This window comes from Blastomyces dermatitidis (genome assembly GCF_000003525.1).
Source record: "Blastomyces dermatitidis ER-3 genomic scaffold supercont1.12, whole genome shotgun sequence".
NCBI lineage: Eukaryota > Fungi > Ascomycota > Eurotiomycetes > Onygenales > Ajellomycetaceae > Blastomyces > Blastomyces dermatitidis.
In genome coordinates this window covers 1,564,594-1,589,298 of record NW_025544785.1, presented here as the reverse complement: position 1 = coordinate 1,589,298, position 24,705 = coordinate 1,564,594, and the positions used below count along the sequence as shown (strand labels likewise).

The 24,705-nt window shown below is 49.3% G+C and overlaps 6 protein-coding genes across 8 annotated transcripts; 5 read left to right on the top strand and 1 right to left on the bottom strand.

Annotated features, from left to right (window-relative positions):
* Positions 1-1,478: 1,478 nt before the first annotated feature.
* On the bottom strand, positions 1,479-2,507 carry BDCG_17877 (uncharacterized protein). Its single transcript, XM_045426925.1, has one exon. It carries the CDS (start codon positions 2,015-2,017, stop codon positions 1,703-1,705), a length of 315 nt encoding a protein of 104 aa, XP_045282727.1. The 5' UTR covers positions 2,018-2,507; the 3' UTR covers positions 1,479-1,702.
* On the top strand, positions 2,053-2,392 carry BDCG_17878 (uncharacterized protein; the record flags this gene model as incomplete). The annotated part of the gene is made up of 1 exon (XM_045426926.1): positions 2,053-2,392. A coding segment is annotated over one exon (319 nt), but the record flags the coding sequence as incomplete, so codon positions are not given.
* Positions 2,508-2,720: 213 nt separating the features above from the next.
* Positions 2,721-7,258, top strand: BDCG_08907 (uncharacterized protein). The gene has a single exon (XM_045424686.1). The coding sequence runs from the start codon at positions 3,472-3,474 to the stop codon at positions 6,847-6,849; it is 3,378 nt and encodes a 1,125-aa protein (XP_045273347.1). The 5' UTR covers positions 2,721-3,471; the 3' UTR covers positions 6,850-7,258.
* Positions 7,259-7,715: 457 nt separating this feature from the next.
* Positions 7,716-12,089, top strand: BDCG_08906 (the record flags this gene model as incomplete). Of its 2 annotated transcripts, XM_045424685.1 has the most annotated exons (2): positions 7,716-7,931; positions 8,025-12,089. In XM_045424685.1, the coding sequence occupies exon 2, from the start codon at positions 8,235-8,237 to the stop codon at positions 12,087-12,089; it is 3,855 nt and encodes a 1,284-aa protein (XP_045282725.1). In that variant the 5' UTR covers positions 7,716-7,931; positions 8,025-8,234. The 2 variants fall into 2 exon arrangements, with proteins under 2 accessions (XP_045282725.1, XP_045273346.1); XM_045424684.1 differs by having other exon boundaries at positions 7,716-12,089.
* A 2,562-nt stretch (positions 12,090-14,651) lies between these two features.
* BDCG_08905 (oxoglutarate dehydrogenase (succinyl-transferring), E1 component) lies at positions 14,652-20,102 on the top strand. Its single transcript, XM_045424683.1, has 4 exons — positions 14,652-15,820; positions 15,905-17,949; positions 18,010-18,383; positions 18,472-20,102. The coding sequence occupies exons 1-4, from the start codon at positions 15,581-15,583 to the stop codon at positions 19,011-19,013; spliced, it is 3,201 nt and encodes a 1,066-aa protein (XP_045273345.1). The 5' UTR covers positions 14,652-15,580; the 3' UTR covers positions 19,014-20,102.
* A 140-nt stretch (positions 20,103-20,242) lies between these two features.
* On the top strand, positions 20,243-24,009 carry BDCG_08904. 2 transcript variants are annotated; one of them, XM_045424682.1, is made up of 5 exons: positions 20,243-21,069; positions 21,220-21,914; positions 22,003-22,211; positions 22,284-22,955; positions 23,103-23,820. In XM_045424682.1, exons 1-5 carry the CDS (start codon positions 20,569-20,571, stop codon positions 23,165-23,167), a joined length of 2,142 nt encoding a protein of 713 aa, XP_045282724.1. In that variant the 5' UTR covers positions 20,243-20,568; the 3' UTR covers positions 23,168-23,820. The 2 variants fall into 2 exon arrangements, with proteins under 2 accessions (XP_045282724.1, XP_045273344.1); XM_045424681.1 differs by having other exon boundaries at positions 22,003-22,955; positions 23,103-24,009.
* The last annotated feature ends 696 nt before the right edge of the window (positions 24,010-24,705 follow it).

Below are 24,705 nucleotides of genomic sequence, written 5' to 3'. Positions count from 1 at the left end.
CGGATACGCTGAATGTCGTCGGAATGAAATTATCGTCATGTGTAGTTACCCCAAAGGCGCCTCGCCACGCCATCCTCGGCTCTCCTGGACATTGCCTCCACCAATCGATACCTCCCCACCCGTATCGAGTTATCGGCCGGCGAGTGGGTGACCATCAGCGAATCCTGGCTGTCCCATCTGCTTTTCCTTTCACCCACGCTTGCGCTCGCGCGCTCACTGATCCTTGTCACGCCCGGCGCTGGTGGCCCGCGCTCGTTCAAGGGACTGGCTGCGAGAGCGACGCCGAGATGGATGGTTGCTGCGCCCAGGGCCTTTCTCTTCCTTTCTCATTTCCCATTTCCCATTCTCCTGGGCCCCTTGCAGAGTAGTGGGACACAAACTACGCGGACGGCGGCGGCACAGCTGGATCGCTGGATTCAGGATTGTTTCTGCTTGTTTTCTTCGTCTGCACCCATGGTGTGAACGCTTGCCATTCTTGGTTCTGGGTCCGGACGGTCGATTGTTTGCCTGGCACACACCCTCGCCTCGATCATTACGCTGGCGTCTCGTCAGTTGGCTGCGGCGTACTCATCCAACAGCGGATGGTCTGACGGACGCACTACGGTTTCTGAGTTGGCCAACCGTCCGAGGTATGGCTGAGCCTCGACTGGGATGGGCTGTTTCCACCCCCTCCTGAACCCAAAAAACAATCCTTGAGGTGAAAGACCAACTTGAAATCTTATTGATTCTTGGAATTTTAGGGTTTAGCAAGCACCATAGCTTTGAGCGTGTTTGAATTTATAAGTGGATAGATTGTTGTTGGCCGTTACGGCTGTGGCGATCTCCCTAGATCACGTGACCAACCACTATTTAAGCTCTTTGTAGATAGCTCTTAGTACAAGATTGATGATTTACAGAGAAGAATGATGATGATAATGATGAAAATATTCAATTCTACTATATTACAGTCTGCCTGTAGAATCACTGTTTTCTAATGCAGACTAGCTCTGCAATAATTAGCACATCAAGGCTTGTGTACTACAAAAACATTTTTATATATATAATAAGAAAATGAGATTAATAAAGTGAATAGAAAACCTCAGCTAGTTACAGTTCTGAGTAGACTAGATATTTCAGTAGCAGGTCTCAGTCTGTGCATGATTTTAGAGTAACTTGATAATAGAGTGAGATGAAATTGCATTGAGAAAGAAGAGAAAGTGAATATAATTATCATATTGAGAATAATTTCAGCTGTAGCATAGCTGGTCCAGGTGACACTAGCAGTGACAAGGAGAAGAAGAAATGTTCACAGCACACATGAGACAAGAAAATTATGAGAAAAGAAAGAGAAAATAGAGACAATGAAGAGAGAATGTTTGAGCAGTGAGAGAAGGAGATTTATATAGTTCAGAAAGCAGCAATGTTGCACTAAACCCGATCAGAATAGCACTAAAGGTACAGAAGGTCCATTTACGGAAATTTGATAAGAAGAACAAGTGTCATTTAAGCAATATTGAATTGGCATTGCTTCAGTCATGAACACACTAAGTAGCGAGTTGAGCTTGATTTATCTCCGCGGCTATTTCAGAGCATTCTTCATTTCTGTTTCACTGATATCACCCACAGCTCAATGAGTATAAACCACACCCCTCACTCGAGTCTCTTTCCATTTCCCGTTTTGACACAGTCGCGAATAATATGATGTTGGGAACCAAAGCAACTATCAGACCATACTGGTTCGCGGTTGAAGTGAAATTTCAGAAAACCCACAACCAGACGAGGCGGTTGGGGAAATTTCGTATTCTTTTGCGGACTGAAGATTAAAAAGGTCCTGAAACACGGCTTGGACTACGGAACCGGGGCCAGACGAACCAAGGGCCGAACACAGGTTGACAAGAAACGAGAAACAGGAACAGGGACGGGAACGGGAACGGGTCAGGATCAGGAAATCAGTTTCGATCTTGATTGATCTGATCTCACGGGGGAATTGGCTGACGCTTTTACAGTTCTTATTATAGGACAAGGTAAAGTAAGGCATGAGCACAAATCTGACAATGACAGTGTTTTAAAGATGGAATATAGTTACCATCCCCACCATTATGAGTTGAACCAGCTTCTCTTCAACAAAGGGACGAAATCCCTCTCTCTCACCTTGCTCTCCTCTGCAAGAATATACGGACTACTCCGTCCATGGGATCTTAGGCCTGATCGACAGCGTGTAGCAAACCTCCCGAGTCACTTTCTCTCTGGCCACTGGTGCTTCCTCCTGTTAGATTTTCGATTTTCTATAGCCCAGCCAATTGACAGCCCCAGAAATAACGTTAAGCCGAGAGGACTCAGGACAAACGGATGGCGGGGCGCTCCCTCCATCGTCGTCCATGTCTCAGCCTAACTTCCGCCGTGCTGATTGAACAAAGTTGGACTACTTTTTTTTGTTGTTCCAAGCTGCGAGATAATTGCCCAGAAAGACGATGGGCCATTGGCCCCCCATGGCATGGATCCGATCCCCCAGTCAGTTTAAAAAAAAAACTAGAGACAAGGAAAGACAGGGAATTGGGAATCAGCACTTATTGTTTAGGAAAAAAAAATATATAAATAAATATCTCGGATTCTTTTCAACCATTCAGAGACGTATTAATAAACAATCCATTGCTAGTCAACTAGCACCATTATTAATAGTAAGTAGTATTATTTAAGTTAATACAACGCTCTGTTGCTTCTTTGTGAAACAAAAGCCAAGGGAGGATTCGCTGTTGTCTACGCTGGGTAATACAACTGGACCGACCGGACTGGTTATGATTCTTCTTCGTCTTCTCCCGCTGTGTCCGCCTCTGGTTTCCACAATATGAACGCTGCGAGCGAAGAGGGAACTTAAACACAAACTTCTCCATAGAGTTAGCTATCCAATAACTGACTACTCCGTACTCTGTACCCAGCGACGGATTACCTAGGTATAGTACGGAGTATAAATACATGTACAGGTACTTTCTCTCAGCTGGAAAACGGCTTCTGGCGCTGGGGGATAATACTGGTGGTGTCTGTCACCGTACCAACCGGCTTCCTCACGACTCTGGAGTTATGATAGATAGATAATATACCCGTGTTGCATATGCATGTGCGACTGTCCTGGTCTATTTTCTTCCTGTGATTCCATCTCTTTCTGCTACTTCTCCTTGTCCAAGTTCCAGTTCCTCCGCCATCGTTTGTCGCCCTTCTGCTCACGAGACCAACCTTTCTGCCAACTTGGAACTCCAACCACTCCAACTCTAACGTCGCTCCAACTTTCCCACCCTTCAGTTCATCTACCTTTTCCCTTTTCCTCTCTCTCTCTACCTTGGTGCCTCCTGCTCGTCTGGCTCCGGATTCGATGAATACGCCTCCGTTCGCTCGCTGATTGCATCCGCGCATCCGTTTTATTGTTCACTGGTTTCTCTGTATGGGCTTCGCCGCCTCCGCCTTATTTCGCAATTAACCGTCGCCGCCGCATTCATCATGGAGTACAACGCCCTCTCCCAGTCCGACGACAATGATGAAGTGGCCTCCAATGCCTCCGCTTCAGATAGATCAGAGTCTTCTCCCCAGCCAAACCGCCGCCGCGCCTTTCAGAAGCTCACTCTCAACATGGACAATCTGGGGGGCCCAAAGTATATGAATGCGGCCAGAATAGGCGATCAGCCCAGTCCATCGCTAGGCTCGGTTATGAGATCGTTAGGGCCCGCCTCAACCAGTAGCTATGACCTTCTAGAAGATGATGACTACGACACCCCCTCAGCAAACCACGGAGAGCCAGGATATAGCTTTGTCAGAGCAAATCATAAGAACGAGATTAATGATTCACAGCCTTCTTCCTCCTCTCACAACCATCAGGGTTACTCGAGCAACAATCATAACAACATAGGCGCCTCCACCAGCAACCACCTCCGAAACGCCACCCCGGCCACTCCCGCACAGCCCTCCGAACCCCTAATTCGATCCCCCGTTTCTTCACGTCCTGTTCCGCTTTGCCACCCGACTCCTGACCTTCAGTCGCTACAGGGCGCTTACGTGGGGAATGTTGAGCGGCTGGAAAAATCTGCAGAGACCCTGAGCACCTCTTCGGATATCGGGGAAGAATTACGCAAATTGAAGCAAGAACAGAAGCGGCTCTCAGTTGCAAGCTGTAGCGCTGTTGATCACCATCCTTTCGGCCGGGGCTCCCCTGTTCGCAAATTTTCCACCTCGTCGCTATCGAACTCGATCATTGGCGTCAATACCACGGCAAGGTCGAACGGATACCCCCCAGGAGATTGCGTCGCGTCACCAAAGAGCTCAGTCATGTCTGCTTCTCGCTCGCAAGTTGGTGCTGCCGCGTCCCGCGCTCGATCCGCCTCAGTTGCTTCACGACTAGCTCAGGTCCTCGAACCCGAGAACGAGGACCAAACGACCCAATCCCACCAACCCCCCGCAGATGCCGCTCCATACCTGCAGCCTTTAGAGATTCCTGAACATGATTTCATGGATAATCAACGTCAAGACGACAACCCCCACCACCACGAACAACAACAACCACCCCGTGACCCTGACCAGCCTCAACCTACGTACGATGAAACCGTCCCCGAAGAACGTTCCACGACGGCAAGTTCAACAGATACTTACAGGCAATCTAAAGCTCTATTCAAAGACTTCGATGGAGTTCATTTCACGCCGTTCCCAAGAGAACGAGTCTCAGGCCGCCGTGCTTCGTTATCAAAACCCCCTCTAGCTAGAGAATCACCATCATTCAGCAATCCACCACCAGGCCAAAAGTTGGTATTCTACCCTGCCCCTGTTCCAATGATGCTGAACCTTCCCCCACGACGATCGAAAAGAGCGCCTGAGCCACAGCACGAAAAACGCCGTACGCAGCTTATCAATTCCCTCCCAGTGGATGCGAGGAAGTCAGCGGCGTGGTTACCACAGCTAGACCCGGAGTATGATGGCAAAGATTCTACAGAGACACGGAATAACAAGAGAGTATCTGAAATACCGCCACAGCTACGCGCATCTGCTTATTTTGAGCCGCCCCCAGCCCAGATAGACATTGAAATCAAGCAGAATTCGGCCGTTGCTACCCTTGATAGCATTCTTGATGCGTCCGCACAGGCGCCCGTTAGTGCGTTTACAGATCACCCCATCGTAGGTCATGTTGGCGCTGAGGTGTACGGAAAGCCCAAGGCGAAGAGAAAGCTGCAGCCTCTAGCGGGTAAGCAGGGCAAGCATGCTCTCCGCAAATCTGTAGGCGCTCGGGATAGCGTAATGCCGTCCCGAACTGGCATCCGTCCCGCTGAGCAGGAAGGAGGTAACGAGACCGAAGGACATGCTGCTGAGGGCAGCGATGAGGTGACTCCGTTCCACGAATCGTATGAAGGTGATCAAGGTCCCTCGGGCACGAATCTTCACAATGATATGGAGCGACGGGATAACGATGAACGGAATGAGAGCCGACTTAAGAAAGACGAAAATTCTAGAGGGGACGATAGCGAGGACGGCGAAGAGGAAGAGGATGAAGAAGATGAGGAGGAGGAAACTTACGTTGGAGCCCCAACAACCCTCCTTGCCGAACTCCAGATACGCAAACAAGAACAAAAACAACGAAACCGCACCGCAGCCACCGCCTTCCCCAACGGCATGCACTCAACTTTGCTTGAACTCGACGCGGTCGCCCAACACCAACGCGAAACGCGAAACCAAAAGCACATCACCCTCGCGTGGGAGGATCCAGGTATTGCAGAACGGAATGAACCGGACAACGAAAATGTGCCCCTCGCCGTCCTGTTTCCTAAAAACCTTCAGAGCGATGAAAACAGACCAATGGGCCTGATGGAGAAGCTAGAGCTGGAAGAAAACGAACCACTCAGCCGTCGTCGGGCGCGGATCCGTGGCGGACCTATTGTTGGCGGAGCCCCGATGCAACGAGCAAGCCCTGTTTTCTTACCCGATGATCACATCAATGGCAACGGCCACACGAACAACAACAACGAAGAAGAAAATGATGACGAGGAGGAAGGGGAGACGCTTGCTCAACGCGCCCGACGGTTGAAAGCCGAGGAAGCTAATATACGGCTATCGAGAGATTTCACGAGTGAGCTTCTGACCAAATTTGGCGCCACGTCGATTGATGAGCCACGCTCGTCAACTGAACAGCAGGCTAAGGATTCCCAGCAGCAGTCGCCGTCTACCGTCCCGGACTCCGTGGAACCGCCGGTGGAAGAGACGCTTGGTCAACGGCGGAGGCGTTTGCAGGCTGAGAAGGCGCAGGCGCAGGCGGCGGCGGTGGGGGAGGATGAAGTGAAAAATAACTTCACGGCTACGCCCATCGGCAAGCCGCGACATAACATGGCGACTGTCCTGCAGGCGCACCCGGCGCGCAATGGCGGGAATAATCCCTATCTCAACAATGGAGCTGCAGCGGGGAATACAATGCGGCACTCGCACCAACCTCTCCTCTCCGCGCAGCAGCAGCAGCAGATACCCAATCGCATGTCAATGATGCAACAGCAAGGATACGGTGGCAATAGTGCCAAATACGTCATGAACCTATCCTCACATGCGCATGCGCATGCAGGGTATGGGTCAATGGGATATGGGCCCGGCATGGGCACGGGTATGAGTGTGGGAAATGGCGCGCAGTACCCACCCACGATGGGTATGAATAGCAGCACAGGTTTAGTGTATGGGAATGGACATGGACATGGACATGGACATGGACATGGATATGGATATGGATATGGATACCCGGACGCCGTTGCTGGTGGTGGTGCTCCTGCTGCTGGTGGACAGCCTCATGGACCCATTATTGACCCCGGCCAGCGCGATCTTATCGACCGGTGGAGGCAGAGTGTGCGGTATTAGATGGGGAATAGAGAAGGTAGAAGACATACGTTGTATTCTTTTTTTTCCCCCTTCCCTTACTTTGGTCCGTACTTTGTTTCTTTTGTCGTCGTTGGTTCGGATTTTCTTTTAATTTTTTGTTCCTTCGGTTTTTCTGAAGGAGGCATAGCGAGTTGTTTTTCTTCTCCATATCTCTCTATTCCTTTTAATTATCTTTTGCTTTTCTTCTGATCATATAACCGGACGCAAGCCATCTATCACCTATAATTCTTCATCACTTGACGGAGCGGGGGCGTGCGAGTTACATACCAATTTTTTCCCTGGTATTTCTTCTCCAGAGGAAAGGAAACTGGCGAGATCCCCCGCGGTCTCACGGATGGGCATCTTTTTACTCTGCGGTTTTCTATTTTGATGTCTTTTTTTTTTTTTTTTTTTTTTTTTTTTATATATATATATATATATATATATGTATATATGTATCTCGTCGCATTTTTTCATCCGCATTTCCAGCGTTCTCAGAAGCTTCTATTTGCGAGCATGTACTGTACAATACAATTAAAATATACCTAGTAGACATCATCATGATGCACTTTGCTATCGCTTTTATTTTTAAATTTTTTTTTTTTTCCCCTCCGAGTTGGGGACTTCGTTGATTTCTTAACGAGGAGGCCTTCGCAGGTCAATCATGTGTCTAGTCTTGTAGAGAGACATCTAGCATGTTGGAAAATAAAATAGAAATGAATAGTAAATTAATGATATAAAAATAAAATGCTGATATAAAAATAAAATGCCGTCATCAGCCTGGACCTTTTTTTAGAGTTAAATCCCCCAAATATGTGTCGGAGACTTTTCCTGCTACTACTAGCTAGCCGATTTCCAAAATAAATAAACATCAAAGATTAGGAGCAATGGCAAAAATCATCTTCAACCACAACTCCTCCTCCTCCTGCTCCACCAACGTCGGCCAACTTCGACCGCAAGCTCTTCAACTCTGCCTGCCCTCGACTATTCGTACCCTGCTCTCCAACAATTGCATCGATCTAGCCCGGCTGCTAGAGTTACATGACACTGGCACCATACCATACCGTCATAGCCCCCACGGTGCAAGTCTCTCCCCTCGCCATCATCACTGCGATGCTATTCCCCTAAATATAACCACGACCAACCGTCTCACCTCATACTAACCAAACAAAAAGAGGAGACACCGCCTGCCAGCTTCAAACCGCCTAGCCAGACCCCATCATGACCCTCCAATCTTGATTTCCTGTCACGATTCTAGGGGGACAAAGCGGCCCAGGAGTCTTCCCATTTCCCAAACCAAACCCTCAAGGGAATGAAGGGGGGTGTGCTCGTTCACTAAATGTACCTGTGCCTGTGCCTGCACTGCACCTCCGTCTACCCTCGCCATGCCCCCGTCTACAGTCTTCTCGTACCTGCGGCGCGAGCACCGTCGGCCCAGCCCGCCCACAACCTCGCCATCCCCCGCGGCACACCCTTCAGCTGCTCTGTCCGCTAGCAGTAGCCATCTCGCGCCGCAACTTCCGCTGCCCGAGTCGTCGTCTTATTCCCCTAGGCTCTCAAGTACAAATGGCGAGTCGGGTTCGTGGTTTGAACCGCAGCAGCAACAGCAACAGAAGCAACAACCGTCAGATTACAATAGCAACAATCTTAAGCATAATAGTTACGGTGGGAAAGCGGAACATGGGCCTGATATAAAGAGGAAACAGGATAGTAGCAGCGGTTATAGCAGTGGTCGTGAAAATATTAATTTATTATCAGCTTCGCCGCGCATTAATATACCCCCCCCCGTGGCGCGCCCGCATTCGGCTGGAAATGATTGTTCGAAGAAGACATCACTAGTGCCTCCTAATTCTCAATCTCAACAACAGGCAACAATGCTGCGGCCGGACCAGCACGATTCTGCAGTTGTCCACAATAGCAAACCTATCTCGCCTTGGAGGCTTACATTTGGCAAGAATACACTCTCGGACAACTCGAAGGGGAACAGCGCTGGCGGTGGCAGTGGCAGTGCTGGGGGTTATTCGCCAGGAAGCCATAATATCACCAGTGCACGGATGAAACCGTCTCCGCCTGGCTACTCCTGCGTGGAACCCAGCAGCGGCACCGGCACCACCACTACTTTTATTCCCGGGCGTGAACTGGCCAAGCATGAAAGCAGCAGCAGCAGCAGCAACCTCACCAACAATAATTACTCTCGACGCGATGCGGGCAGCCACGATGTCAACCACGAACCGGCCCCATCTCGAACCGGGAAAACGAGATTGAATCTCCTTAACCCCATGGCTCTTCTAGCACGCCGCCGATCTGGACAGACACTTACCCCGCGCCTGGACGATATAGGCACAAGGAGGCTGGGACTACCTGCGTTGCCAGATGACTATGATCCCAGGATTCGAGGGAACCTGTTTCACGACTTCTCCGCGCCGCGGCCGAGACCGAACGTGCCTATGATGAAACAGCAGGCAGTGAATAGTCAAGCGGTGAATGTACAGGATGCTCAAGGTAATAGCAATACGAATAATTATAATTATAATAATGCTACTCCGTCTCCTGCCGCTTCGTCGACGGAGAATTCGGAAAATCAGAAGCAGGGCTCCCGGGTGAATAGTGGTGATGGAAACCACCTTGAGGCTTTGTCGAGTGGGAGAACTCTATCCTCTACCCGGCCTCATTCTGCTGTAGAACTCTATGATACGCCGTTGCCTTTACGACAAGCAAGCTCAAAAAAGCAGCAGGGCCAGAGGGCCTCGACCTCTTCCGATATCAGGTCACCTAGTACAAGATCCAAAGCCTCAATAGTCCACGATGACTCGTTTCAACCTTCAGGTTTACCCCGACATCTCACGAGCAATGCGTCACGATTTAGTTTCGATATGGCGAGCGGAGACTCGACATCCCAGGAGCGGATTATGGAGGAAAAGCACAAGCAGAAAGAAGCTGCTAAGAGGGCTAAAGCCCAACTTGATCGGTCAAATGATTCCGACGACGAAGATTTCGACTACGATGCCATGATGGATGATGATGGGTTGGAGGAGAGGATCCCCGGCGTGAATGCTGATGATGATTTTGGTAACGATGGTTTTGATGGATTTACGGGCACGGGACATGCGTTTAGACCTCACGGGAACCAACTGTTTGTACCCGTATTACCTCCGGTGATGTCTAATCCTATGAGTCCGCTAGATTTGGACTCCTCTGCGCCCCGCTCGCCGGAGAAAGACATTCCAACCCCGCTAGTGATAAGTCCTAACTCTGCAGTTGCTGGTCCTTCCCTCGGAGCTGGTGGTATGCCTTCATCTAACAGTCCACTACCCAGCAACAATATGGCTTTCTTTCAGAATGGAGCAGGTGTTGCGACGATGTCCGCCGAATCCTCGCTCCGACAACAACAACAGCAACAACAGCCGCCGCAGCCGCTTCTTAACCAGGGAGTGGAAGAGAAGTCTACCTTTTACGTTGAAAGCGATGAAGATGATTTGTATTTTGACGATGGCATGATCGATGATGTCTTGGGGGAAATCGAGGGCGAAAAGTTCGACGAGTCTGTTTTCGACGATGAAACTAGTCATCTTTACGAAAGGAAGCCGAAGTTCATTACGCAGCTGCCGACTGTGCCTGGCGGTATCGGGGATGCAGCGGATAACAACCAGCATGCGGAAGGGCATGGTATCAATAATGGTGCTAATGAGGATAGAATGGTGCCCCTGGTCGCCCAAAACAGCCTACTGCAACGCAATATATCTAATGAGAACGGAGGTATATGTGGAATACCAGGGGGTATAAAGAGGCGGACAATCCAACCAACCACCATCCGAGGACTGACTGAGGGCAATCTGGAGAAATACCACAGCGCCCTCGCCAAAGCAGCCAACGAAGCCGCTCTGAACGGCCGATTCGAACGAAGTGGCAGCGTCAGCGAAACATCAAGTGGTGCAGGCAGCGCCCCACTTTCCCCAGACTCCCACCCAGGCCTGACGGCAGATGACAGCCGGGTCAGCCAAAACGTCGACTCGATGGCCTTTGAAGAAGTCTTTGACGACTTTGACTACAACGACGACGACCTCGACGACGACCCGATAATCGCTGCCGCCAACGCTGAAGCCCTCGAGAACGACGACGAGGGTTTCTACGGGCAGGAATTCGGCTTCTACCCACAGTCCCTGGGCAACAACTGCGATGACCAGATGGTGCTGGGCGGCTACTTTGGCACGCGCGGCGTCGAGGGCATCACGAGGAGCCATAGCGGCCGTGCCAATTTCCAGGAACCCAGCCTCACGCCCATTACTGAACGGAGTGAGTGGAGCACGCGCAACTCCATCATTTCGTTGACGGCGCATGCCGCCGCTAGTGCGAATGCGTCGTTAACAAACCCTCCTCCGCCTCTGGCACATCTTGGCGATTTGGGCAGCATTGATGACCAGATGAACGCGCTCATGAAGCTGAGGCGTGGGGCGTGGGGCGGGAGTAATGGGAGCTTGCAGAGCAGTGCGGCCAGCCACACTGGTAGCTCTCCTGTCGCGACTAGTATGGCCGCGGCGGCATCGAGTCGGGGCAGCTTTGCTAGTTTACACGACGTTTTGGCTGAGCAGGGACGGTGCGGCAGTAGCGGTAATAATCTTACTAATGTTAATAATAATAATACTAATCATAATTCGATGTCGGCTGGGTCGCCGGTGGGCATGGAGAGCAGCAGTTATAGCGGCGACAGCAGCAATGTCTCTCAGCAGCACTGTCCTCATTCGCACCCCCATCGCAATCTCCATCAACAGCAAAACCACCAGCCACTGGATAATGATTTCTCGCCCCTGATAACCTCTACCAACTACAATTACATACCCACGCCGTCTGACAAGGACAAACCCCTCCCTCCACCACCCAAACCCTCCGAACTACATCATCATCATCATCATCATCATCATCATGGCCACTCCCATTCCCATCCGCACCCGCCACTAGAAATAGACATTGACAACGGCCCCGTTACCAATGTCAACGCCAATGCCAACGCCACCACTCCACCTTACTCCAAGGACGAAAACAACAGCAGCACCACCAGCAACAGCATCAGCAAGAGCAAATCCCAGCACAGCCGCGCCAACAGCACAACTGAGAGCATCAGCTACGTCAAGGAGGCCAATGAGGCGGGCGGCGATCGGTGGGTGCTTGAGAGGCGGCGTACGGGTGAGAGCGGGGAGCGCGAGGTTGTAGAGAGGGAGGTTATGGCCGGTGGGTTGATATGAGCAACGAGAAAAGAGAGAGGGAGGAAGGAGGAAGGAGGAAGGGGAGGAAGAACAAGGGAAAGGTTCGTTTGACAAATTTCTGAGGAGAGATTATTTATCCCATTTTTCCCTATTTTTTGGATATATTTGGGATTTGTTTTATACATATATATACCACAGCTATATACCACAGCTCTAGTGACGACGTGCGTTTGTTGGATATAGCAGATTTTGCGTTGTCTTTGTGGTGTTGGAGATAGGTTCACTTCCCCCCTTTATTTTGTTTTTTTATCTTATGTTGACTTGACCTGGCAGGCGTTTTCATTTTTGATGTCGCCGTCATGGTTTTCTTTTTCTTTTCTCTTTTCTCTTTGGTACATTCTCCCCTTTTTGTTTCATATTACATTTTTACACCCCATTTTTTTCAACATACCTCTTCTTCTTGTTTTCTTATGATTTAATGATACCCACGCATCTCCTTGAGCTTGAGCTAGCGAGATGAAACACAGGAGGGAGGTGGAGCAGAGGAAGAGGAAGAGACGTCATGGGACGAGGAGTTGGGATACTTTCGTAACCAATAACTATCTATGCCCCATTCTTGTTGTTTTCTTGAACTGTTTCTACATTTAATCCCCTAACTTAACCTTCCCCCTTCCCCCAGCTAATTATGCAGAATAATATAAATAATAATGCTCAATCCGAGATCGATTCCCCCACAAAATTCATCCCCACACTCTCCCTCCCAGCTAGGTAAAGTCCAGTAGTACATTCTCCGTACGAAACCCAGAATCAGCCATGGCCCTCGCGGGTGTAAAACACCGGGCCGCGTCGTGAGGTAGAGAGTCCGTCCGAGCAACGGCTTTTTTATTTTATTTTATTTTATTTTGTATTTTATATTTTATATTTTATATTTATATTTTATATTTATTTCATATATTTATTTTGTTACTTCAACCAGGTTTTACAAATAGCCATGGTTAAGGAAAAAAAAAAAAAAAAAAAAAAAAAACCATGCGTTATTTTTAGATCTGAGGAGGGAGGTCTGAGTGGTCATGTGCAGACTCAGATATCCTTTTTCTTTGGGAGTGATTGTGCTGTGCACTGTATGTACAGCATACAGATAATACTGTGTAAATGTGTGTTGGAGTTGTTTATATGAGGCATTATTTGGCATTGATGATACATCTTGCAGTGGAAATAACTCAACCCTTTTGACGTTACAGAGGTTGCTAACTACTACACTACCTTACTGCGTAGGTACAGCCAAGAAGAGCCTGGTCTGGCCAACACGTTCTTCACTGTGCCATTTCATGCCATCCCATCCCACTCTTGTTTCATTTTTTATTCTTCCCACTTCTGTCTGTATATTATTATTATTATGTCTCTATTATTATTCTTCTTCACCGCAACTACAGAGTACTCCCCACTGCAATTGGATTTGATATTATGTACTCCGTACATCAATTATAATTGAGAGAGAATGTCTGAAGAATACTCGTATCTTGGCTGTACTCAGGACGCTGTAATCATGTTGCACCGCCACGGCATGCCAAGGACTTGCCTGGTTGGTTTGGTTGGTTCGGTTGAGAATGAGAAAAATTGGATATTTGATGCCAATTGCCAATTGACGATTGACGGAATGGGGGGTTTTTCTTTCTTTCTTTTCTGATTCATGAGGGTTTGATGTAAGGAATAATACTCTGTAATAATAAACAATAATAATAAATGAGGCACAGCTGTGTAACAGTAGTAGTATTATTATTTTTTATGATTCCAGGACAGATATTTTCTTTCTCCCCCTCCAGAGTACAGTACTAAGTATAATAATAACCCCGATATAAAACTAAAAAGTTGGGGGGAAAGATCTTCTTGGCAGTGAAGAGCAGTGGAAAGAGTGACTTATTATTATAATTGTATGGAATGTATTCTGTACTGCAAATTTCCTCCTCTTGTTGCCGAGTTGCAGTTGGATTGATGCAAGATCTGCACGCAGTAGTATGATGTAAGGAGTAAGGAAGATAATATGGGGGATGAATTGCGATCAAACTCGTTGTGTATTGTATTCTTTTACTATTATTAACAACTAACTATTCTCTCCTGCTCTCGACTTGTGTTTTCTGCGATTGTTTCAGCTGAATTCCACTGCAATAATAATGATGATGATGATGATGATGAACTCTCTCAATGTGCTGCTGTCCTCGGGAAAGCGGCCGCGCTAGTCCCTACTAGGCCTAGTGCGTGTGGAAATAATAGGAAATCCCAAACACCCTCTAACCCCACTCTGCCCGATCCTGCCCGCTGATTGGCTGTCTGCGGGGGTATTGGCTGCGAGTCCCCTGGCACCGGCGCAATACGCTGCGTACGGTCACAAAACAGGATACCACCGAAGACACGCAGCCAATGCCCGCCAGCGCCAGCCAATCGCAGGCGTACGTCTGTCACAGCCCGTCACCGACTCCCAGCGCCCAGGCAGCTGACTCAGCCCGGGCGTGTGCCCAGCCTCCCGCCACAGCCGGGGGTCAGTCGGCTGCAATTGCGGCTCCCTGCGCGGCTGCATCGTCTTCTCCTTCTATTTTCTTCTTCTTCTTCTTCTTCTTCTGCTTCTTTATTTGAACCTCAATTCCTCTCGCCTCCGCTTGGAACTAACAAGACATCTATCTTTCTTCTCGTCCCTTCGAACCGAAGAACAGACCGAAACCATCTATCCGCCTGCCCTACACTATCCTACACTATCATACCCTAGAGCTTGTAGATACATACAAGCGCTCTTTGTCCTTAATTTTTCTTTTCCTTCTTTTTTTTTTTTTTTTTTTTTTTTCCTTTTCTTTTTTCCCCCCTTCCACCCACCCTCCCCGAAACCACCACCAGGAGAAGAATCTTTCTTCTTCTCTGATGAAACGGGAGCCTCGCTAGGCGGAACGACAGTGCTAGTCGGTAGTTCCCGCCTTATCCTACCTTTCGATCTCCACTCGTTGGGTTACTTACTGGCTCCGCGCAACAATTGCTTCGCGCCGCCCCCCACGCCTCAGTTATATAGTTCGCAAGTGACTGACGCCTTATTGTATCTTCTCCTTCGCTGAAGAGGATAATAGTAAGGTTTGCTACCAGTTTGGGACGCGGAAAAAAGAGAAGAAAAACACATAGACAATATAGAGAGTTGTGACGCATTTACGAAACGAGCGGGAAAAAACTGGAAAATAGGAGATAAAAGCACGGAAATTTTTCTTGTCGAAAAATAAGGATATCTTTATTGGATTTTTTTTGTCCTCTCTCCTTGTTGAGTAAATCTACCTTTTTTGCCTTTTACCACCCTCTTTTTTTCCCCCTGCGGAACATGGGTCTTTCGTCGTCTCTCCCCTTTAAAAATCCATAATTCTTACTCATAGAACAATCTTGTTGTCCGCTTTGATTTTCAAGGTTTTCAATTCTTTTCCCTGAAGACTCTGTGACAAACTTCCCCAATTTCACGACTCGACTTTTTTTTACGTGATTAAGAAATACATTTCACAACCATGTTGCGAACTGCTACGGTGAAGGCGTCCTCGAGCGCTGCGTTCCTCCGCCGCTCGCCCTGCGCGTGCAACACCCGATCATTTTCCGTCGTTTCGTCGAAACCCGCCAATGTCATGTCGCGGAGTAGCTCCAGGCTGCATCTGGCCTCGCGGAGACCCTTGGCTGTCGTTGGTCGCCAGCAGGTATGGAATCAGAAGAGATATAAGGCCATTGCTGCCGAGGAGTCTAGTAAAGGAGTGGTATGTCTCCATTCTCACTTTAGCAGCTCTTTTCTTTTCTTTTCTTTCCTATTTTTGAAACTGACAGTATCTTGGACTTTGTAGGATCCTAACGATTCCTTCCTTCAAGGGAGCACCGCGAATTACATTGATGAGATGTACATGGCTTGGAGAAAGGACCCCACAAGCGTTCATGTCTCATGGCAAACATACTTCCGCAATATGGAGGATGGCAATATGCCCATCTCGCAAGCCTTCCAACCTCCGCCAACCCTCGTCCCAATCCCAACCGGCGGTGTCCCTCAACATATGCCCGACGCTGGGACCGCCAGTGCTGCTGGGACCGAAGTATCGAACCACTTGAAAGTCCAGCTTTTGGTGCGCGCATACCAGGCCCGCGGACACCACAAAGCAAAAATTGACCCCCTGGGAATTCGTGGCGAAGCCGAGACTTTCGGATACAACAAGCCCAAGGAGCTGGAGTTGGATCATTACGGATTCACTGAGAACGATCTGGACCAAGAATTCGCCCTTGGACCTGGTATTCTGCCACGTTTCGAGACCGCGACGAGGAAAAAGATGACCCTGCGGGAGATCATTGCTGCGTGTGAGAAGATCTACTGCGGTTCGTACGGTATTGAGTACATCCACATCCCGGACCGAGTACCTTGCGATTGGATCCGTGATCGCGTTGAGATCCCGACGCCTTACAAATACTCCGTCGATGAGAAACGTCGCATCCTTGATCGCCTGATTTGGAGTTCTAGTTTCGAGGCTTTCCTTGCCACCAAGTTCCCCAACGATAAGCGCTTCGGCCTCGAAGGTTGCGAAACCCTGGTTCCGGGAATGAAAGCTCTGATTGACCGCAGCGTTGAATATGGTATTAAGGATATCGTCATTGGTATGCCACATCGTGGTCGTCTCAATGTGCTTAGTAACGTTGTGCGAAAGCCCAATGAATCCATTTTCAGCGAATTTGGCGGTACCATGGAGCCATCTGATGAAGGATCTGGAGATGTCAAGTACCATCTTGGCATGAATTTTGAACGGCCTACGCCCTCCGGCAAGCGCGTTCAGCTTTCCCTCGTTGCTAACCCGTCGCATCTGGAAGCTGAGGACCCTGTTGTTCTCGGAAAGACTCGCGCCATCCAGCATTACAACAACGACGAAAAGGAATTCAACACTGCCATGGGTGTGCTCCTTCACGGCGATGCTGCATTTGCTGCCCAGGGCGTCGTTTACGAAACTATGGGATTCCACTCGCTTCCCGCATACTCCACCGGGGGAACGATCCATATCATCGTGAACAACCAAATCGGCTTCACCACTGACCCCCGCTTTGCTCGTTCCACACCATACTGTTCTGATATCGCCAAGGCAATCGACGCGCCTGTCTTCCACGTCAACGGAGATGATGTTGAAGCGCTCAACTACGTCTGCCAGATGGCAGCTGACTGGCGCGCGACCTTCAAGCGCGACGTAGTCATCGACATCGTCTGCTACCGGAAACAGGGCCACAACGAAACGGATCAGCCTTCCTTCACCCAGCCCCTGATGTACAAGCGCATCGCAGAGCAGACCAACCAACTCGACAAGTACGTCGACAAGTTGATCCGGGAGAAGACTTTCAGCAAGGAGGACATCGAGGAGCACAAGAAGTGGGTCTGGGGGATGTTGAACGATAGCTTCGATCGCAGCAAGGACTACCAGCCCTCCAGCAAAGAGTGGTTGACGTCCGCATGGAACGGATTCAAAACCCCGAAGGAACTGGCTACGGAGGTTCTCCCGCACCCGCCCACTGGCGTCCCCACAGAAACGCTGAAGAAAATTGGCGAGGTTCTTGGCAACATCCCTGAAAACTTCACCGTGCACCGTAACCTGAAACGTATCTTGGCGAACCGGAAAAAGACCATCGAAGAAGGTGAGAATATCGATTGGTCGACCGCTGAGGCGCTTGCGTTTGGTTCTCTCTGTGCTGAGGGCCACCATGTGCGTGTCTCTGGACAGGATGTGGAGCGTGGTACCTTCTCGCAGCGCCATGCGGTTCTGCACGACCAAGAGAATGAGGCGACCTACACAGCGCTACAGCATATCAGCCCCGATCAAGGGAAGTTTGTCATCTCGAATTCTTCCCTTAGCGAGTTTGGCGTGTAAGTTTTCATCCCGACCTTTTTTTTTTCCCCGTTTGTACGTACTGACATGTTTGACAGCTTGGGCTTCGAATACGGATATTCCCTCACCTCCCCCGATGCATTCGTTATGTGGGAGGCTCAATTCGGCGATTTCGCCAACAACGCTCAATGTATCATCGACCAGTTCGTCGCGTCCGGTGAATCCAAGTGGCTTCAGCGGTCTGGGCTTGTCATGTCTCTGCCACATGGTTATGACGGCCAGGGTCCCGAGCACTCCTCCGCTAGAATAGAACGTTATCTCCAACTGTGTAACGAAGATCCAAGAGTGTTCCCCACTGGTGACAGAATCGACCGCCAACACCAGGACTGCAACATGCAGATTGCTTACATGACCACGCCATCCAACTTGTTCCACGTCATGCGCAGACAGATGAACAGACAATTCAGAAAACGTAAGATTTAAGCTTCTCTCTTTTTTTTTGTTGTTTTTTTTTTTCCGTGTAGAAAGAACATATCCAGGAACTAACATTCACATTCCAGCCCTAATAATCTTCTTCTCCAAATCTCTCCTCCGCCACCCCCTATGCCGCTCGCCGCTCTCAGACTTCACCGGCGACTCTCACTTCCAATGGATAATCCCGGATCCAGAACACCACACAGGCGCTGTAAACAACCACAAAGACATCGACCGCGTAATAATATGCTCCGGCCAAGTCTACGCCGCTCTACAAAAACACCGCACCGCACACGGCATCAAAAATACAGCCATAACGCGCATCGAGCAAATGCACCCCTTCCCCTGGCAGCAACTCAAAGAGAACCTGGACAGCTACCCGAACGCCAAGGACATCGTCTGGTGCCAGGAGGAGCCGCTGAACGCGGGTGCATGGAGCTACATGCAGCCGCGCATTGAGACGCTGCTGAACGAGACGGAGCACCATAACCGCCGCCATGTGCTGTATGCTGGCCGCCACCCGAGCGCGAGTGTGGCGACGGGTATGAAGGCTAGCCATGTTAAGGAGGAGCAGGAGTTGCTGCAAGATGCGTTTGAGGTGCATCAGGATCGGTTGAAGGGGGAGTAAGGATATGAGGTCCACATAAAAAAAAAAAAGAGAGAACCGGGGGTTTGGGGGGTGAAAGATTTTTTTCTTTCTGCTTTTTCACCCTTGCTTTTTTTCCCCCCTTGTTAATTACTTGTTCATTGCGATATGGATTTTTTTCGTGAAGAATATTGAATCCTTTTTTTATTGTCGTTTTCCTATTGTATATCTTTTTATTTCCCTCACTTGCCTTCATTTCCTGTTTAGCCGCATTATCTCTTGATATTTTTACTGTACCTCTTCCTTTTCCCTTTGTAAATTTCCATCGTCATCATCATCTTCCTCCCCGTTATTAAAACACCCATCCACAAAATAATCCCCAATTTTCCCCCATCTCCTATTGTTCTTATCGTAGCATATGCGTTTCCATTCCATTCCATATTTCATTCCTTTCCTTTTCTCGTCCTCCTCTTCCTATTACTTTTTTTTCTTCCCACATCTTTTTTAATCCGGGCTCCCCAAAAATATCGACATATGAAACGTCAACCAACGAAAAAAAAACTACAACAAAACCAAAAAAAAAAGCTAGCTGTAAGAGTTGGTATCTCACTTTCGCCTTTGTTTTCCCATGAATTCTTTCTCTGTTTGACTGATGGGATTATTTGATTTGATATACACCGAATGAAAATGGTTTCTGCTGAGAACAGAGGAAGATCGCAATTGATGTATGTTTCACTGCCGTTGTGTATTTTACTGAGGTCAAAAGGGGAGATAGAGAGACAGAGAGTGTGTGAGAGAAGGAGGGAGGGAGGGAGTAGATCAGATTAATCATGGCTAAATAGCGATATACATGGTTTTTGTGTGTATTGTACATCCTACCTACTTTTTTCGAAAGCCTGGTTTATTATTATATAGAAGTGGGAAGGAAAGAGAACAAAAAATGTAAATTAGATGATGATTTTTATACTTGATATTTGATTTCATGTCTTCTTTTTTTTTCTTTTTTTGGTTTCCCACTGGTTTACCATTTTGGGTTCTTTGATAAGTGATAAATATGTATTTCGCTATATGTCCTGTGAGAATATCCAAGATTATAAGCTGTCTGCACTGAAAGAATTCATGAATCTATGAATTAAGGTTTGATGCCAAGGACCCATTGAGCCCTATTCCATATACAGTCTAGCGTCAGTGACCCCTCCGACGTTCCACACTAAACCATTCTAGGCCAGACGCGGCTCCGATGGAATCTGAAATATCTCCCCGTTTTCTTGCTCCAGCTTCGGCAACCCCCTTCCTATACTCTCTCCAACGTGCCGCTTCTCCCCACCCTCTTCTCTATATATCTATCTATCCTCCTTTGTGATTGCAGAAACACTCCACCCCACTGGCAATTTCACTAACTGATTACCACCACCCCAACCAACCCATTTGCTTGCAAGTCTAGCTAGCTGTCTGTGCCCTCTCACCTCCCACCTCACCTGGGTGCAGAGGAGCAGAAACGATTTCTCCTATCGCTCCCTTTCCTTACTTTCCGTTCCCTTGATCCCACCTTATAAGTTAATACACCAGTACCTCACACACAGCCCCAGTGGAATTCATGGCCACCACTCTCCCCCCCGGCGCTTCCCACGCCGCAACAACCACCACCAACAACAGCACCGCAGGCCCCGGACCCAGCACCACCTCCATCCGCCAATCCGCCCGCCAAACCCGCACAAACCCCAGCCGCACCTCCAAAACAGCCAGCCGCGCCACCTTCGCCGGTCTAGGTCTACACGGCAGCAGCGGTGTGTACGGGCTCGGTGCCGGTGCCGGTGTCGGCGCTGCTGCTGCTGCTGCTGCTGGTGGTGTAGGGGGCCCAGGTCTCGAAGCATTCGGCGCGGCAGCAGGCGCTCACCATATCCCGCACGGCCTCTACCCGGCCATCACGCACTTCACGGACGCCATCACGGCGCTGCCGAAGGAGTTTCGGAGACATGCGTCGTTGCTGAAGGAGGTGGATGGGAAGGCGTGGGCGTTGGAAGAGGCGTTGGCGAAACAGCTGGATGCGGCGACGGCGTCGACGCCTTATGCGAAATTGATGCAGGGGGGTGTTCCGGTGAGTTTTTTTTTTTTTTTTTTTTTTTTTTTTTTTTTTTCCCTTTTTGGGGGGGGGGGGGGGGGGCTCTTATAATGCACCGGTTTAAATTTGATGTGTGTATGTGTGTATGTATGTATATATATGCTAATATGTTTTGTTGCGCGATAGACGAAGGAACCGATCAACTACGACTCGCCTGAAGCACTTGCCCGCAGGAAGATTTTCTTTGACCTCCGCGCCACCCTCTCCGACCTCATGATTACTACCGACGAGAAGAACCATGTATTGTGGAATGCGAATAATGAGCTTGAGAAGCAAGTTAGACGCATTGACATGACCTTTCCATACGTTGAGGGCGAGATTAGTGAGGAGGCCCGTCTGGGCAGTCTCACACATTGGGCGTATTCGAACAAGACTGCGGCTAAGACAGCAGGGAATACATCTGAGCGTCCCCGACGCGAGACTGCTTCTACCCGCGATCAGAACCTTGCTGCTGCTCTCGAGGGTGAAGCTAGAAGGGAGGGCGGCTCCCGAAAACATCGACGTACTCAAGCTGATGCGGATGGAGAAGACGGACGGATTCCGTCGCGGAAAGGCACGGGTGGTAAAGGTAGAAGCGGCGAAACGCCCAGTATCCCGATTGGCACGGGTGGTGCAGTCGCGAGCTCTGCTGCACCCGCCAAACGGAGGAGAGTTGAAAAACCTCAACCCACTGCTTCAGCTGCCGTTGCCGCAATGGAGAGGTCGGTTAGTGCGACGACAAATACAGGTACTGGACGGGGTGCTGCGAAGGAGCCTTCTGCTACTGATGGCGTGAAAAAGAGGGTGCGAGCACCTAATGCTAATCCTGGAGGGAGGAAAAGGTACGTCACAACATTGCCTGTTTGGAAATCCTAAGTGTGTCGAGGGTTGCAGAACCAATTCTAATCTGAATGGAAATGATGAAAATAGGGCGAACACAGCAGCATCCGCGACCGGATCACCAGCGCTTTTCCCTTCTTCCGCCGTTCCCTCCCTTAGCGCTTCTATAAAGGCTGGTAGCCCCGCTCCCAATACTCTTCCGGGTCCACAATCCTCCCGATCACAACTCGGCAGCTCCCAGGTAGCCACTGGCCGCCAACGGCCCTCATCTTCTGCGTCGAATCGCGCGTCCAATTCAAGTACGTTACCCGGACTTTCAACTGGATCCATCATCCACCAGGACGTCTCTAACCCGGTTGTTCCAATCGCAGAAAAACCCCCTTCTTCGGACCTGAAGCCCTCCACATTGTCACGGGATACAGCTAGCGCTAGAATGGAGCCCGGTTTTTCTACCCCAGCCGAAGTGAACGGCGATGGGAAAGCCAACGCTTCTATCTCTGCTGCCTCTAGACCCGCGGAGCCGGTACCAAAGCGGGAGGACACAGCCCCTGCTAGCTACAATAGCGTCAGTAACGGAACCAAAACAGAACCCAACTCCGAATCGAATTCCGCGCCGCCACAGCCAAAAGGCCGCTCTTCCAAGAATTCAACGCCAGTGGGCTCTACCTTTCCTGAATCATCGCAGCAACAGCCGCAGCCACAACGGACCACAAGACCTCGCGGTGGTAACACCACAGTAGCCGATGGCGGAGGACCAGGCGGCTCCAGCACGACTAGCAACACTGTCACCGGCATCACCAAGCGATCACATAAAAAGGGCGCAGGACTGGCCGCCACGCAGCAACTTATCGCTGCTGTAGCCGCCACGGAAGACGAGGACTCGTCGCGCCAGGGGGATGATGAGGAGGAAGAAGGGGAGCCGAGGTATTGTTATTGTAACCAAGTTAGTTTTGGAGAGATGGTTGCGTGTGATAATGAGACGTGTCCGCGGGAGTGGTTCCATTTGTCGTGTGTGGGGCTGTCGAGGGCGCCGTTGAAGAGTTGTAAGTTTCATCCATCACCCCCCCCCCCCCCCCCCTCCCCCTATTTCCTTTCCTTTCAGAATGGGGACTACGGAATTTTCTCGTATATCGATTTGTTTTGGAGCAGATGCTAATATCTATGTTCGTGCGTCGTGTGTGTGTTTCTAGCCAAGTGGTATTGCAATGAGTGCAAGGACAATCAGCGGAAAGGGAAATCGGGCAATGGGAAATAGCGATGTGATAATCGACGGATGTGATGTCCGCTTGTACTCCATTACCGCTCTTCTTATTCTACTTCTCCTAAAGGATGCTAGCCACCAAATTTGCATCGATTGTTCATGTCTCTCTTTTTTGCCCCCTTGCTGCAGATAGATAGATATCCCTTATTCTCCTTTACTTTTGTCCTAACCTACCTACCTCACGAATGTTACGAAACTAGGAGAGAAAGCCGAGCCGGATGGATTCCTCAAACGGATGGCAGAATTTTGGAGCTGGGGCGTTTTTTCCTTAGTAATTGACGCCTGACTCATTCTCTTTTTTTGTTATTATTATTTTCTTCTCCAGTCTTGCATTTAAATGGCTGCTGGCCTTCTCCACTTGGACTCCCTTGGGTCACAATAAATTACTCTTCCATTTTTCTTGTCTTTTTCCACTTTCACTCTCTATATATTAAAACATCGTCACAAACATCTTTCTTTTCTTTTCCTTTTGGTTGTATCTTGATTTGGACAAATAAGAACCAATGCCGCTGGTCGGTTTAAGAACACATTAACACTTTTTTCAAACTAGGTCTACAGATGTGATGTGTACAATGATTGTCATATACAATTTGACCTAACTACTCCACACGTCGATTTAAAAACAAAAGACGGCCATGTGATAACTCCCTATCTAATTGCAATACTAAATTGGATTGATGCAAAATCGTAAACAAATACACATATATGCATGAATGCTAAAATTCAGAGAAGATAGAAGCAGATAATATAAGAAAGGCGAAAATGGGCACAGTCCCCAATCTATCCCTATACCACTCACTACACGTCACAAGGTCTCACAGGCCCAAGACATGCAAAATCAAAGTATCCAAATCCAACAATTAGAGACACAACGATGCTCCACCGTATACAGCGAACCCCCCCTTTAAAAACTCCCCGTAAACTGATCCAATATCTGCCCTGCCAACGGCCTCCTCTGCTGCCCCTGACCCTGGCCCGCCTCCCCACCCTCACCGCCACCACCATCACCAACCGCATTTACCCCGCCCCCTATCACCAACACCACCCCTCACCCCTCCAGCCGGAGGCTAAAGGCGCAGATGCATTTGCAGCGCTAACTCCACTCAAATGCGCTAGAAGGCTTGATCAATGATCAGTGCGTCTGAACTGCGTGAGTCGCCAGAACAAGACCCCTTACGCACGAGACCACTCGACGGGAATGCCGCGTCGTACTCTGCCACTGCTGCCTCGGATCTCGTACGTAGATATGACAGAGCAGTCGTTGAATGATACACGTAACATACAAACAGACACTCACGTGAGGGACGGAGCACTGATACGTATCACGTACCTTCAGTAACATTATACGTGAGAGCGATGAAAGCGCTGAACCGGGAGCGATCGACCTAGACGTACAGGGAGAAATATTACGACGGGATGAGAGTTGAATCGCGTACAGAAGCGTTGTCACAGGCGGAGAGACAGTGACGCTAGACATGCGCGTGGACTATACAGGGTACACTATACGACTAATGCACACCGCTAAGCTGACA

Excerpts from the sequence above, each read along its gene's own strand:
- BDCG_08905 (XM_045424683.1), top strand. The coding sequence starts at position 15,581 with ATGTTGCGAACTGCTACGGTGAAGGCGTCCTCGAGCGCTGCGTTCCTC. Across the intron at positions 15,821-15,904 it reads AGGAGTCTAGTAAAGGAGTG|GATCCTAACGATTCCTTCCT; the intron begins GTATGTCTCCAT and ends TGGACTTTGTAG. Across the intron at positions 17,950-18,009 it reads TCCCTTAGCGAGTTTGGCGT|CTTGGGCTTCGAATACGGAT; the intron begins GTAAGTTTTCAT and ends CATGTTTGACAG.
- BDCG_08907 (XM_045424686.1), top strand. The coding sequence starts at position 3,472 with ATGGAGTACAACGCCCTCTCCCAGTCCGACGACAATGATGAAGTGGCC.
- BDCG_17877 (XM_045426925.1), bottom strand. The coding sequence starts at position 2,017 with ATGCCTTACTTTACCTTGTCCTATAATAAGAACTGTAAAAGCGTCAGC.
- BDCG_08904 (XM_045424681.1), top strand. The coding sequence starts at position 20,569 with ATGGCCACCACTCTCCCCCCCGGCGCTTCCCACGCCGCAACAACCACC. Across the intron at positions 21,915-22,002 it reads AATCCTGGAGGGAGGAAAAG|GGCGAACACAGCAGCATCCG; the intron begins GTACGTCACAAC and ends TGATGAAAATAG. Across the intron at positions 22,956-23,102 it reads GAGGGCGCCGTTGAAGAGTT|CCAAGTGGTATTGCAATGAG; the intron begins GTAAGTTTCATC and ends GTGTGTTTCTAG.